This window comes from Dinoponera quadriceps, unplaced genomic scaffold (genome assembly GCF_001313825.1).
Source record: "Dinoponera quadriceps isolate SergipeBrazil2010 unplaced genomic scaffold, ASM131382v1 scaffold120, whole genome shotgun sequence".
Lineage (NCBI taxonomy): Eukaryota > Metazoa > Arthropoda > Insecta > Hymenoptera > Formicidae > Dinoponera > Dinoponera quadriceps.
This window is the reverse complement of record NW_014554309.1, coordinates 2,837,074-2,849,559: the sequence shown is the minus strand read 5'-3', so window position 1 is coordinate 2,849,559 and position 12,486 is coordinate 2,837,074. Positions and strand designations below refer to the sequence as shown.

Below are 12,486 nucleotides of genomic sequence, written 5' to 3'. Positions count from 1 at the left end.
TTATTGCTTTGATGAACATGGAACTGACAACTGTCAATCGCACGCATCGGCATTAGCATAGGAACCGACGAGACAGCAGCAACAGCAACCGTACTAATGATATATGATAATAAGATATTTATTCGAATTGTAAAATATCGCACGGAAATACAAAAAGTTTCGAGATCAAATCATGTACCTCCGCTGAGGCAATATTATTACATAACTTTAATAAACGCAACACAATATATATGAAGCGGTAACTTTACACTTGTAACATGATTGATGTAACATGAATGAGAGATATTTTTGGGCATACTTCCAGTTCGCTCACTCATTGCTTACCTATTGTATACATATATGTTTCGGAAATGTGAACGATCTGTTTGACTAATTTATCAATTTCTACTGAAAGCTTCGCATTGAGTGTATCATATGGTTCTAAGTCTTCAGTCATGATATCCAGCAGAGAATAAGAAGCAAGCAACAGTAGACGCAAAATATTCTTGCGAGCATCGATATTATCATCTACATTTAATGACTTCAAGATATCATGTAAAGTATCTTTGCGTTGTTTGTAAAGTTTTATCCGATCGTCTTTCTCTCGCTCATAGTACGCGAAATATTTGTAAGCTTTAAAAATATTCCGACTAAGTTCTATATATATTTTTGTGTGTTTTCCACTAACTATATGTTTCCTTGCCTCTTCAAGCCACTTGATAACACGTCGAAACACCGTTTTAGCGTCTTTGTAATCAACGATGTACGTATCTCCGATCAAATCGGTGAAATCTTGTAACTCAGTTTCTAAATTGGCAAATAGTAATTTCGGTGACTGCGTTGCGAAGTTTGTTACGTCTTCCTCATGCAACAATCGTTCTGCCGATGAGCGCAACAGCGTGTTTCCATATTTCGCCCAAGATACAGCAAGAAGAGCGGAAATATCGGTGAATTCGTTGCATATTGTAGCTCTCCTTTCCTGGTTCTCCTTTTCGTCGATTTTTATATATTTTTCATCATGAAATTTCTTCACGACAAGAGATGCAACAGCGAGGTGATTTCTAGCCTCGCTAAAACGTCTGCGCTTTGAAAACTCTATTGATAAGTTGGACGCAAATGAGACCCAACCGTAATAATCCACAGGTAATAATGATGTTTTCAACATCTTCTTCAGTATCTTATGTTCGCATGTTATCAATACAATATTGTAGTCCTCATCTTCCGTTGACGAAGATTCATCGGAGCAGCAATAATAATAATATAACATACTTTGTAAGGCATATAAATATGTTTGGTCCATTACATGTATAGTGTATGTTTCATCATTTCCCTTGGTTTCGATGCCAATGACAGCAGGAACATCGATAGGAGCAGGATAGTCCTCCTTTTCCCCTGTGTACGTCCAATATAATTTATGCAGTTTACGCGCAAATTGTTCCATTTCCTCTAAATTCTGTAGTTGTATCGAAATATTTTGCAACGAAAAAAATGCTAACACAGCTGTGATGATAACTTTGCGATCTAGTTCTTTGCCCTCCACCAATTTGACACATTGCATAGCGTACTCTCTGGCGATGTATAGTCTTTCCTTTTTATTATCTTTGCCATATATTTCGGATAATTTTAAATAAATCTGCGCAAGGACTATACCATCGTCGAAATGTGCATCTTGCGAGTTGAAAGTGCAATGAAATTTCTTCAACTGTATTTCTATTTCTCTCAGCGTTTCGATGTGCTCTACGGAAAGTTTGTCCTCAATGTTTGCATGCAAGTCGATCGTAAGCTTTAAAAGAGCCCGATATTCCTCGTTAACTCGCATCGCTGTAATTTCGGTAGTCTTGGTCAACTCTGCATCTGTAATGGATACTAAACATACACACACGTTCTAAGATTATTTTGCGACACCAAACACATTGCACGCGATCTCTTGGACGATGTAATTATGTTTCACCATTACCTGCATCGACTAACTTGGATTCTCGTGTACTATCAACGGACATCTTTGCGAAGAAGCGGATCGACATAGGAAAGGTTCTTCGTATCAAATGATGATTCACTGCTTGCTGTAAATACCCAGCTCATTAGCGACGTATACCGTTCTGATTGGTGGATCCCGAAATATACATCCAATAACAGAAAATTGCTGAATAATTGTTATATTTTCTAATGCAACATACAACGCTACGTGTACGACATTTTTCGAGTATAATTTGCTAAATGACATCCTATATAATGTATTTTTTTTTTAGTAATCTCAGAGATATGAAATTGTTCTAATCCTCGACTTGTCAATGTTTCCCAGCATGTGTGAAATTGAAGATTGGTCGGTTATTACTGTGTGTTGTGTTATGAGTTGTTGTCACACCGTTCGCTCGCGCGTTCACTCGTTCGCGCGCGCGAAAAAAAACAACGATTTCTTAACACGAGAGGCTCTCTTTTATTGATATCATTTGTCAAACGTGCTCCTTCCTGAAGATATCTATCGAAGGCACGAAAGAACGGAAATACACCGAGCTAGATAATAGGAAAAAGGAACTCATTTGCGCGCAGAAGATCACATACGGTGTGTTATATACACATATATAATGTGTGTGTGTGTGTGTGTGTGTGTGTGTAAGGAACGGTTGAAATAATCTTCTTTCAATTTGTTTAGTATCTGTTGTGAAAATGGCCGAGGACGCCAAGGACATCGAGAATACGAAGATGCACGTTAGAGATGAATTCGTTGAAGTCTTAATGTCGTCGAATGCAGTTAGAGACTCGACGAAAGGAACTGAACCTACGAAGAAGCAAGCTAAAATGACCAAAGCGATCGAGGGAAGAATGAACCGATTATTCGAGGATAAACTCCACTCGAAAGACGCGAAACCCGATGACGCTATAGCTCTTGCGCAGTCTTATTTACACATTTCTCAAATATACAGTGATGTTGTGGTGAAAGAAGCATTCTCTGAAACCTATCTGTTACGATCTTTGAAACTATTGGAGGGAAGAGAGGCGACTCGTAAGGCTATTTTGACAGCGATGAAAGTGCTCAACTGTTTGGGCCGCATTTACGTTCATCGGAAGGATACGAACAAATCTGAATTATTTTTCGAGAAAGCGTTAACATTTTACTGGAATTATACAGACAGAAAGGATTCGTATCCCGCTCCTATCGATATTCTATATGTATTTGGCATTGTCACAAAAGAGTTTCAAAGCGGGTACTCGCTCGACAGAGAATACATGTCGACTTTATCCAGCTTGTTAAATCTGCATGCAGCTGCACATACCGATGCGCAATTACAACGATCGACCAAATGGGTGACATATGAACACATGTTATTGCGGAAGCAAGTGAGATTAATACCGTTGACTATAAGCCGTATTGATTGGGCTTTGAAAGTGGCGACATTATCTTACTATCTTTCATTGAACGATCGATTTACAGAAGCTAGAAATCACTTGGGTATCGCATTTTATATGTTGAATAAATTTTATCGGAACGAATACGAGAGAATTGACGGGGCCAACTTTTCCGAGATGAAAGCCACCTTGTACGAGCAATATAATGCGACGGCTACTTATATTAATTGGTATGCGGTATGCTATGGAACGATGCTTTTGCACACTTCGAAGAATCGACTGCTACGATTTGAAGAGAAAGATGAGCAGTGCGAGAGAAAAACGGAATTTCTAACAACGTGCGACCAAAAATTACCGGACTCCCTAATATTTACCAGTATAAACAATATCGAAGACGAATTTAACACTTGGATTACAGATAAGTACATTGTTCATTTCAATGATGCTGAAGCTGTATTCTTAAGGCTTCTGAGATGTCTTAATGAAGCACAGACTTATCATGATCATGCGATAAACAAGGATCCAGAGATGCACGCAAAGATTCTCCAACTGATATCTTACGCATGCAAATACTTGACATGCTACGAGGAAAATGAAGAGAAACAGGTGTCACTACACTCATGGCGATTACGTATCTTAGAGGAGTCTAGGTGGCAACTTGAAACACATAACAAAACAATAAACTTCAAAAGATTTTCTTGGCTTGAGCAAGCAATTACTCATGTAACTATAGTGGATACACATCTGGATGGATTACATATCTATCAGAGATCAAAGGTAGACCATATGTTACCAGATATTAATAGTCATATAAAGAGTGCTTTATCCTTGTTCAAATTATACTTAGATTCAGTATAAAGAATTCCGATGTGGATGGATAAACTGGATGGTAGGAATAATCGTGTCTCTTGTGTACGCGACAATAATGTGCATTCCTTATTGTTGCCCATTATTGTTGCGCCAATATTCCCAAATCATGCCAATTTATTCATTTCTTGTATTGTAAAAAGACCTACCAAAGAAGCACACTAAGCACCATATGTAACTAAACGTTGTAACTAAAGAAGAAAAAAATGTATGTAAATATAATGTAAATCTTTTAGTATCTCTTGATTGCGCAAGACGTTTTATTCCGATTTATTCCGGATTTAATCGTCTTGGCACATCTCTAGATCTTCCTGTGGTGTTGTTACAAATATATTTATTATATATTATCAAAATTGTGCGTGCAATTAATTATTCTTAGTTATATGAGGTATCTCCTTTCTAATTTAGCGTTCAATTATTCTCGACTGATAACTGTGATCGGTCGATTGATTTAAATTTTTCAAACTTGTCGGTAAGTGTGTTTGCATTATCTTCGATATGCTGCTGGAATCGATTGATAATCGATCGCGGAGACTTACCGACGATCGGAACCTACGGCTCCACGGTGGAATTCGCGCTGTTTCCTTCGCCGTTTCTCGATGCACTTGCGCGAATATTTCTTCGTGAATTCGAGTAAGATATTCAAATCACGCGTTAGTCATTCCCTCGATAAGAGAAACAAAACACGCATCCCTGGCTCTCGTGAGTTATATTCGTCGAGGAAGCCGTTGACTCGTTCATCGGTTCATGCGATGAAAGTGGACTACGCTAGCTGACACTTTGTTTTGTAACAAATGTCAAGTCTCTGTAGCCGTGTGTGCGTCGTGGGAGAAGACATCGTGGTATCGTCCAACGTACCTCACGGATCTGCCGTTGATCCGTTGGATGATCATTTTGATGCGGAGAAGATCGCGATGGACGGATGTGAAGATGCGCAACCCGCGTGTGACACGCGTTCTAACCTCCCGAAAGAAGCGATATTTCACGCCGTATATGTACCGCCGGACAACAACAAGGATTCGGCGAATGTAGAAGGTGAGAGCTGGTTAAAATACACGTACGAATTAATAAAATTTCTTTCTTCCTCTTTTTTCACGAACATGAAACAATCGTGCAACTGACTGTATAAACAAAGAAAACGAGTTTTCTTAGATGTTAAAATTAGGTGAAGAAATTTGACGCACGGTTCAACAGCCTTATGCTCATGAGAGGTGAAGCCAATTATGATAGATCGCGTGTTCTCTCGGTGAACGAAACAGAGATATTTTCTACGACTCGTCTAATATTAAAAAACAAGTTACTCGCACTATTTTGCGTTTTACAGCCTTGATTATTATTATTATTACAACCATGTCATTGGGAGTGCCTTTTTTTTCCAGAATACATTCATATTTATCAAGATATGCCAGATGCCCTGAGAATCATAAAGGAACACAAGAAAGCGCGTCTGAAAACGTTTAAAAATCGTTCAGATGCAGAGGCATATGCGAGAACTGGACATGTACAATCTGGTGGCGGTAGTTATCCTGTACCGACAACTACTGTTACTCTAGTGCAGGAAATATGTAGTAATTTCAAGGCGCCAAAACCTCAGGAACTTGTGGGTTTTAGAAAATTAATCGAAAGTGGAAACATAGAGAATGTGAGGAGTATCGTATGGGCAAATCCACGATATCTAATTAGCAGCGGGGATACGCCTGCGATTTTACAGGTAAATGTATTCTTGCAATTGTGTCTCAATCTTCTCTCTTTCAATGGCAAACAACTCGCATACTCTCGTATAACACATATAAATAAGGGAGACGTGTGTTTATTATATTTTTTTAGATGGGATCCCGATACAATGCGCTACATATAGCAGTGAAAGCTAACAGACCGGACATGTGTGAGCTGATATTAAAAACCGTTGGGAATCCCACGTTTATTCAGTTGCATTACGGAGACGACGAATGCAAAAGTTATCTAGATCCTGCGCAAATCATGTTGGATTTATACTTGAACACTCCCGACAGAGGACTCAATGAGACGCCCTTGCATTTCGCCGTCAAGTTCGGTCATAAGGATATTGTGCGGATTCTCGTGTCGTATTCTCAATGCGTGAAAACTTTGCGGAACAAGTACGAACAGCAGCCCATAGATGTAAGTTTGGAAAGTCATACGAGAAGCGAGGAATCTTTTGTGACGAGAAAGATGTGTATATGTAATTGGACTTTAGATAATATGTAGCAGAAAGTGCCAAGAAGACGAAGATCTGAAGCGAGAGATACGCTTATTGCTGGAGGATCAGTTCTATGTACCTGTATTAAGGACGGAAGACAACACGTATCAACCTACCATCGGAGAACCGTTTTCTCCGTCTAGTACATTTATTAGTGTACGTCCATCTAGTATATTTATTAGTGTACGTCCGTCGATAATTTGCATATGATTACATTCGACTATTTAATCCTTGATAAGAATTTATTTGTTAAAGCACGTATAAATTTGTTCGATTATCCGTCAGATATCAGGCCTATTCAACTTCTGAGATCACTTCAACTTATTGCACTAGTTCAGCAGTGCAGCGAAAACGAACAGACCTATAATTTCAGATCTCGTTGTTTNTTTTTTCCTTTTTTTTTTTTTTTTTTTTTTTTTTTTTAGGGGATGCGAAATATGTATTTCTATTATTTTCAGAGTTTGAATAAAGATCCGATTAGTCCGCGTCTAGAAGTACGGGCGTTCGCTGGTCCAATGAGTAAGCCGCAGGCGCTGGAATTTCGAAGAAAATGGAAAACGCCACCACGTACCATCTCCACGTCCGCGAAAAAGGGACAGGGAGACGCGCCCAGTATCATAAACAGTCCAATCGCTAATATCGCTCTGAGATTACAAGACACGGAAAAAGGATTGGAACGTGTCGGGAGGTACGGAGATATATTCATAAATCGCATTACACAAGATTGCGTCTTCTTTCTTCTCGCGGAAAATCTTTTAAAGTTAGCACTTTCAGTTGGTTTGGAAATAAAAATTCTTACATGAAAACGTTAAAGCGCTTGAGTAGTTTTCAAATAACGAACGATCATAGTTGACCAACTGTAGCGTTCCGCGAATTGGCGCGCGTAACCTGATCTTTCAACATTTTAATGACACTTGTTTCACCAGGGATCTCGCAGAAGTTTATCAAGTGCCTTGGAAGGAATACTGGCCCTTCTTGAAAGATTTCGTCGACTTTCGGAACGACGAAGGATTGACAAAGCTCGAAAAATATTTGGAACAGAGATTCAAAGATTACAAGGACCAGTTGTTTTACTCAAGAATGGTAAGAGAGCATGCCGTGCTTCTTTTTTTTAATGCAATCTGGCTCATTCTTCCTGTATATATATATTAACTTTTTATCCTCATATTATTTCTATTTGTTGTGCAGGTAGATTTGGTTAATAACACGAATACAAATGCGCCGGCCAATTGCGAACGAATAACAGAAAAAATGGATTCGTTGGACGTTAGTGAAATAGAAGGTTTGTGTGAAAAGTTACGTTCATGTTCATTAAGCACCAAGTTTGATGAAGTCGAAGAAGAGGAAGACGACGACTCAGGTCTATTTGATCGTCTTTTTTTATATATTTCGCGCATGCATGCGCGCGTTCTTCTGTTGTATCACATAATATCCCACATATTAACGTCAACAATTTAATTTCATAGGTGATTCCGAATTTTTTACTCCGCCATCCACGCCAGAATTGTTTCAGTACGATTCGGATGACGATGACATGGAGAATGCCGAAGAAGAAGGTCCTGTAATATTTATCGAGGGGTAAGTTTTTTTCGTTGTGAATTTTATGCGAAAATTGAATGAAATTTACCCGAGAGACACACTAACGCGAGATCGTCGATACACTTTTAGATCTTCGCCAACGAAACTAGATCACGCTGTTTATAACGCGTTGTCATCTGAGATCAGCTCTCGCACGTTTCCTTACGTTTATCGTTGGCGACACGAAATGCAACTTGCTATAAAACGTGATCCATGCAGGTACATCTTCAGACCTCGCTTTTGTACATTTGATCCTCATTTGATACACACTAGGTGCATATATAATCCGGCGAGGGGATTGACTTGATAATAACAGATCAGCTCGGTTGCGTTAATTTTTGTGTTTCGTCTTTCCAATCTGCAGGTTTAATAATGCGAGATTGCCCAGGAGAAAGTTGTTCACTAGTACTTAAGTTTACTAAACAACAAGAGACGGGATGGCATCGACGAGCTGGATTAATAAACGTTGGATCAGCAATTGGGTATCTTCTAGATTATCCGGCCAAATCTGCGTAACGGTGGAAGAAAGAGCGAATTCAATCTACAATGCTGCGGCAGTGTGCAGATGTAAAATAAAGGCTGTTGTATACACTATTATCCCGAGCGCGCAAACGTGTAAGCGCTTTGTCCGACATGCATTGCGCCAAATGATGTCCGATAATGAACCCTGTTTAATATTTGCCAACTTCTGCCGAGCAAAGCGACCATTTGCACGCTGATCCGTTCTCTGATTCGCGCGCTCGTTTTTACGTAAACTCGTGCGTACAACGGCCTTTATTTACTTGACACGCGCACCGGCTCGTCTAATTGAACCTACTATTAATTGGTTCTCGACTTAACAATCGATGAACGTTGATGCAACTGACTCCAAGTTGCGAGCTGTGACAGCATATGAATCTTCAGAATATAGCACGCGCAGTTAATTACTAACGATGCGAGAAGACATTGCATAGATTTTAAGAAAGAGACAAGATATATATATATTTTTTTTTAGACAAGTTTACACACAAAAGAAACGCGTAAGACTAGGAACTTCCGTGGTAAAACTTTGGAAAAACGTATTAGCGTATACTCCTTTTTATTGTTCACTGTTCGAAGTTACAATAAATATTCTTTACTGAAAAAAAAGTACGTTCACATCGAACTTCTTTCTTTCTGTGAATTTTGTCTTCCGTCGTATGTTACAGTCACACGCACAGACATTACACGATGCACCGTACAATGTATTTGTTAATCAATAACCTTTATTCACAATAATATTACATACTTTATATATAACAGAACATTTATGAATTCTTTTCATTAATATCGCCGACGTAGTCACAACGTGCGTTATTATTTGCTTTTGTTCTTTTTCCTCAATTATTTACCATAACTCATATCCTCGATGTCTAATTGCGAAGATAGATCCTTCAATTTAATCAAGCATTAATGGGAGTTGGCGGTGTCTGTTTTAACTGCAAGATAATCGAACGCATCCGGGAGACGTCTTTGGAAGTGCGAGACGACTTGGGATTGAATTCGCATAACTTGGCGATGCGTTCCCACTCGGTACCTGGCTCGACCTCGTCAGCCTCCGCGACAAACTGCTTCTCTGCATTCCTATTCGTAAATAGAGCGCAAATTAAATCATACGCGAATGCACGCGTATCGCGCATATTAGTGATATAATGTGAAACGAGAGAAACAGAGTGAGAGAAATTGTACTCTTTGAATTCCAATTGTCTTGAGGAAAGAAAAGCCGCCATCTCTTCGGTGAAAAGCAACCTTTTTACGACGCATTTGTATGCTGTACAGCAAATGCATGTATACAAGATGATTTTAACAATTTCAATAAAGAATGGTTGACGAACATTCCGCGAGATTAAGTGCGTTACATATAGTGCGAAACTAAAAGAAGTGATTGGAAAATTTAGGCAGGCATATTATAGTGCTCACACGGTAATTGAAAAACGTGTCCAATCGATGTTGTCAACTGCTTTTGTTCCCAAAGAGAAATTGGTTTTTTGTTCGACGTTGATTGAATATCCTTTGTTTATTCTTTGCGCGAATTGTACCGTTTGTACTTTATTCCCTAAATTCTTTGATCCTTTTCTCAGCCTCGTGTATATCAATCTCGGTATATGCATACTTCAAGTGTTGTAAAGCAAAAAAAGAAAATCCGAGAGCTTGCTGAATCTAATCTTAACTTTATCAAGCAATATTGTTTGGTGCGATCTTGTAGCAACTTAAAACTAAGAAGCAACATCGGAATATGACTGAGAAAGAGAAGGAAAGAGGGAATTGTGCTCTTATGCTGATACTTTTTGAATCATTCGGAACAAATATATAATCTTTTCTTTTTTCTCTCGAAATTCTTAAAGCTGTAGAAGCAAGTCGTGTTACATTAGCGATGCGATGCTCTAATCTCATGCGGATAAAGATATTTTAACTTACTTGGCCGATTCCCTAAGAGAAGCAAAATGAAAATAACACAATTATATATAATAATGTAATCCAAAAATCTGTAGTATACATAGCATAATATTGGACTAATTATCGATGTCAATTATGCTAATATTTAAAACGACATATCTTGATAATTTAGTCCAATATATTCTTTCCATTGTATTCTTTTTGATAAATTTTCACTCCATCGCGTCTTTAATTCTTTTCCGCGCGTTTATCTCTCAATATAAACACTGTTAGAATTGTTAAAAGTGTGAGTTTTGTGTTAAAAAATATAGTACAATAGTGGATCATAAGAAATCACGACTGCTGACTTAACATTTAATTTCAATTCTGCGCCGAATTAAGATACAAAAGAGGAAAGAATTGAAGGAGCAAAAATGTTCAATGAAAAATTACCTGTTGGTGGTTTTCGTTTTACCAATAGTCTCCGCATGGTGCTTGTACCATTCTTCCAGCTCCTTCTTCGCGGCTTCTCTCCATTCTTCCTTCTTTTTCTCTTCTTCCGCGTCTAAAAGATACGAGTGCTTATGCGCCACGTACTTTGCATACAATCAATCAAAACATAGCGATCTTCAATGATACAACAACAGCAAAAAGGTATAGTTAGCTATTTTCAATACCTTTCTCTTCGAGACGGGCTTTCTGTTCTTCCCTCCACTTTCTGATTTTTTCAGGTTCTTCCTTTACCAGAGGAATGACAGGGGCTGGCTCTATTAATTATTTGCGTGAAAGTTCAACAATTAAATTTTTCTCAAGAGAGATGGGATCGAAAAAGGATATCTTTGTACCTAAGGTTGATGGTTGTAGCTCTGTAGGCTGTCCAATAGTGTCTACAATTTCAAAACTACCTTCAGCGTCGCCACCTGGGCCAACTTTTAGATTCCCAAATTTTCCAGATACATCATCTACGATATCATTCATGTATTTACACAATATATATGCAACATAATTATACATATCTCTCAAGTGTGCAACAAATATTTGGGTTCTGCACAAACAGATCAAACTTGTCTGTATCTATCTCAATTATGCGTCAAATTCTGTACCATCGCTATGGCTAGCTGCCGCTGCAGCAGCCAGGGTCACAGCCATCGGCGTTATATCGTCCTCCAGGCCAGCCAGCTGATCTTGCTCCCTTGCCAGGAACTCTGCTGCTGGATCCACCTCGGGCTCATTGTTGACAAAATTGTCGCCAAACGCATCCATCACCTGAAAAAGAAGGGTTACTTTCTTGCAAGGCACGTATGCACTGCTTGTCAAAATAAAAATGGCCTACTCTTTGGGCAAATATCGTTTGCACGGCTATTAATTTCTACATAACAAGTGTGAAATTCTGGAGGAGGAAGGCAAACGCGACAAATTGACATTTGAGGTTAAGCAAAGGTTTTGCCGACCAACTAATGTAATCAATTTCAAGTTCATCCCGAGGTACAATGGGAAATCATTTTCCGCTCGCGGGGCCACTTACTTCGACTTGCAGGCGCACAAATTTTCGTTCAAGGGAAAACTGCGGTATGTACCAGCGGAACAAGCTCTTGTTATCCAAGGGGACGATACCACCTCCGACGCTTATCTCCACCTGCACTTCTCTGTGGGGCCACTGGTAAACGTCAATCGTGGATCGTCTACGTCAATATCGCTATCGATGATATCGATATGCGTCACATACATCCACACCGTGCGTGTACACTGCGAGCGTAGCGCGAGTGTAGTGCAAGTGTAGTGCGCACGTCCAACGTGCGGCGGACTTCTCGTTGGGCTGACGTTGAATCGTCGATTACCGCCGATTCGTGCGCGAATTGTCGACTATAAGGAGAATTAAGGTCTTTTTCGACCATAATCCTCGCTCCCTCGTTCTCCCTTCTTGTTTTTCAAGCGCACGGCCGTCTTGCTGCAAAAACTTGGATTTGGGTCAACTTTCTCGTGATTTTTCGTGTGTGGATTGGATTCTAGATCGGACGCTCAGCCGTTTCATAGCAGGAATTAGCAAGGACGAGGTGAATCTGCGAATGCAGGACTCTGAAAAACGCCTCCTTTCTGCCTTT

At 39.3% G+C, this 12,486-nt stretch overlaps 4 protein-coding genes across 8 annotated transcripts; 2 read left to right on the top strand and 2 right to left on the bottom strand.

Moving 5' to 3' along the window:
* Window positions 1–165: 165 nt before the first annotated feature.
* On the bottom strand, window positions 166–4,807 carry LOC106745014. 2 transcript variants are annotated; one of them, XM_014620230.1, is made up of 3 exons: window positions 4,734–4,807; window positions 1,937–2,042; window positions 166–1,845 (listed from the first exon to the last, which is right to left on the bottom strand). In XM_014620230.1, exons 2-3 carry the CDS (start codon window positions 2,001–2,003, stop codon window positions 314–316), a joined length of 1,599 nt encoding a protein of 532 aa, XP_014475716.1. In that variant the 5' UTR covers window positions 2,004–2,042; window positions 4,734–4,807; the 3' UTR covers window positions 166–313. The 2 variants fall into 2 exon arrangements, with proteins under 2 accessions (XP_014475716.1, XP_014475724.1); XM_014620238.1 differs by having other exon boundaries at window positions 166–1,833.
* LOC106745025 lies at window positions 2,497–4,212 on the top strand. The gene is made up of 2 exons (XM_014620250.1): window positions 2,497–2,542; window positions 2,633–4,212. Exon 2 carries the CDS (start codon window positions 2,647–2,649, stop codon window positions 4,183–4,185), a length of 1,539 nt encoding a protein of 512 aa, XP_014475736.1. The 5' UTR covers window positions 2,497–2,542; window positions 2,633–2,646; the 3' UTR covers window positions 4,186–4,212.
* Window positions 4,782–9,122, top strand: LOC106745005 (ankyrin repeat and LEM domain-containing protein 2). Of its 2 annotated transcripts, none has more exons than XM_014620208.1 (10): window positions 4,782–5,229; window positions 5,574–5,905; window positions 6,022–6,333; window positions 6,410–6,568; window positions 6,871–7,100; window positions 7,339–7,495; window positions 7,601–7,772; window positions 7,879–7,990; window positions 8,081–8,263; window positions 8,355–9,122. In XM_014620208.1, the coding sequence occupies exons 1-10, from the start codon at window positions 4,989–4,991 to the stop codon at window positions 8,401–8,403; spliced, it is 1,947 nt and encodes a 648-aa protein (XP_014475694.1). In that variant the 5' UTR covers window positions 4,782–4,988; the 3' UTR covers window positions 8,404–9,122. The 2 variants fall into 2 exon arrangements, with proteins under 2 accessions (XP_014475694.1, XP_014475700.1); XM_014620214.1 differs by having other exon boundaries at window positions 4,785–5,229; window positions 8,081–8,209.
* Window positions 9,123–9,214: 92 nt separating this feature from the next.
* LOC106745050 (clathrin light chain) lies at window positions 9,215–12,416 on the bottom strand. 3 transcript variants are annotated; one of them, XM_014620311.1, is made up of 7 exons: window positions 11,962–12,416; window positions 11,488–11,650; window positions 11,230–11,346; window positions 11,062–11,151; window positions 10,838–10,949; window positions 10,427–10,438; window positions 9,215–9,592 (listed from the first exon to the last, which is right to left on the bottom strand). In XM_014620311.1, the coding sequence occupies exons 2-7, from the start codon at window positions 11,645–11,647 to the stop codon at window positions 9,412–9,414; spliced, it is 672 nt and encodes a 223-aa protein (XP_014475797.1). In that variant the 5' UTR covers window positions 11,648–11,650; window positions 11,962–12,416; the 3' UTR covers window positions 9,215–9,411. The 3 variants fall into 3 exon arrangements, with proteins under 3 accessions (XP_014475797.1, XP_014475789.1, XP_014475804.1); XM_014620303.1 differs by having other exon boundaries at window positions 11,910–12,414; XM_014620318.1 differs by lacking the exon at window positions 10,427–10,438 and having other exon boundaries at window positions 11,910–12,415.
* Between the last annotated feature and the right edge of the window lie 70 nt (window positions 12,417–12,486).

Bases quoted from the DNA above. Each gene is read 5' to 3' on its own strand.
- LOC106745014 (XM_014620230.1), bottom strand. From the start codon at position 2,003: ATGTCGATCCGCTTCTTCGCAAAGATGTCCGTTGATAGTACACGAGAA. The intron at 1,846-1,936 runs GTAATGGTGAAA...GTGTATGTTTAG, and splicing joins ATCCAAGTTAGTCGATGCAG to TATCCATTACAGATGCAGAG.
- LOC106745025 (XM_014620250.1), top strand. From the start codon at position 2,647: ATGGCCGAGGACGCCAAGGACATCGAGAATACGAAGATGCACGTTAGA.
- LOC106745005 (XM_014620208.1), top strand. From the start codon at position 4,989: ATGTCAAGTCTCTGTAGCCGTGTGTGCGTCGTGGGAGAAGACATCGTG. The intron at 5,230-5,573 runs GTGAGAGCTGGT...TTTTTTTTCCAG, and splicing joins GGATTCGGCGAATGTAGAAG to AATACATTCATATTTATCAA. The intron at 8,264-8,354 runs GTGCATATATAA...TCCAATCTGCAG, and splicing joins CCTCATTTGATACACACTAG to GTTTAATAATGCGAGATTGC.
- LOC106745050 (XM_014620311.1), bottom strand. From the start codon at position 11,647: ATGGATGCGTTTGGCGACAATTTTGTCAACAATGAGCCCGAGGTGGAT. The intron at 11,347-11,487 runs GTACAGAATTTG...ATGATATCGTAG, and splicing joins GGCAGCTAGCCATAGCGATG to ATGATGTATCTGGAAAATTT. The intron at 10,950-11,061 runs GTATTGAAAATA...CGTATCTTTTAG, and splicing joins AGCCCGTCTCGAAGAGAAAG to ACGCGGAAGAAGAGAAAAAG.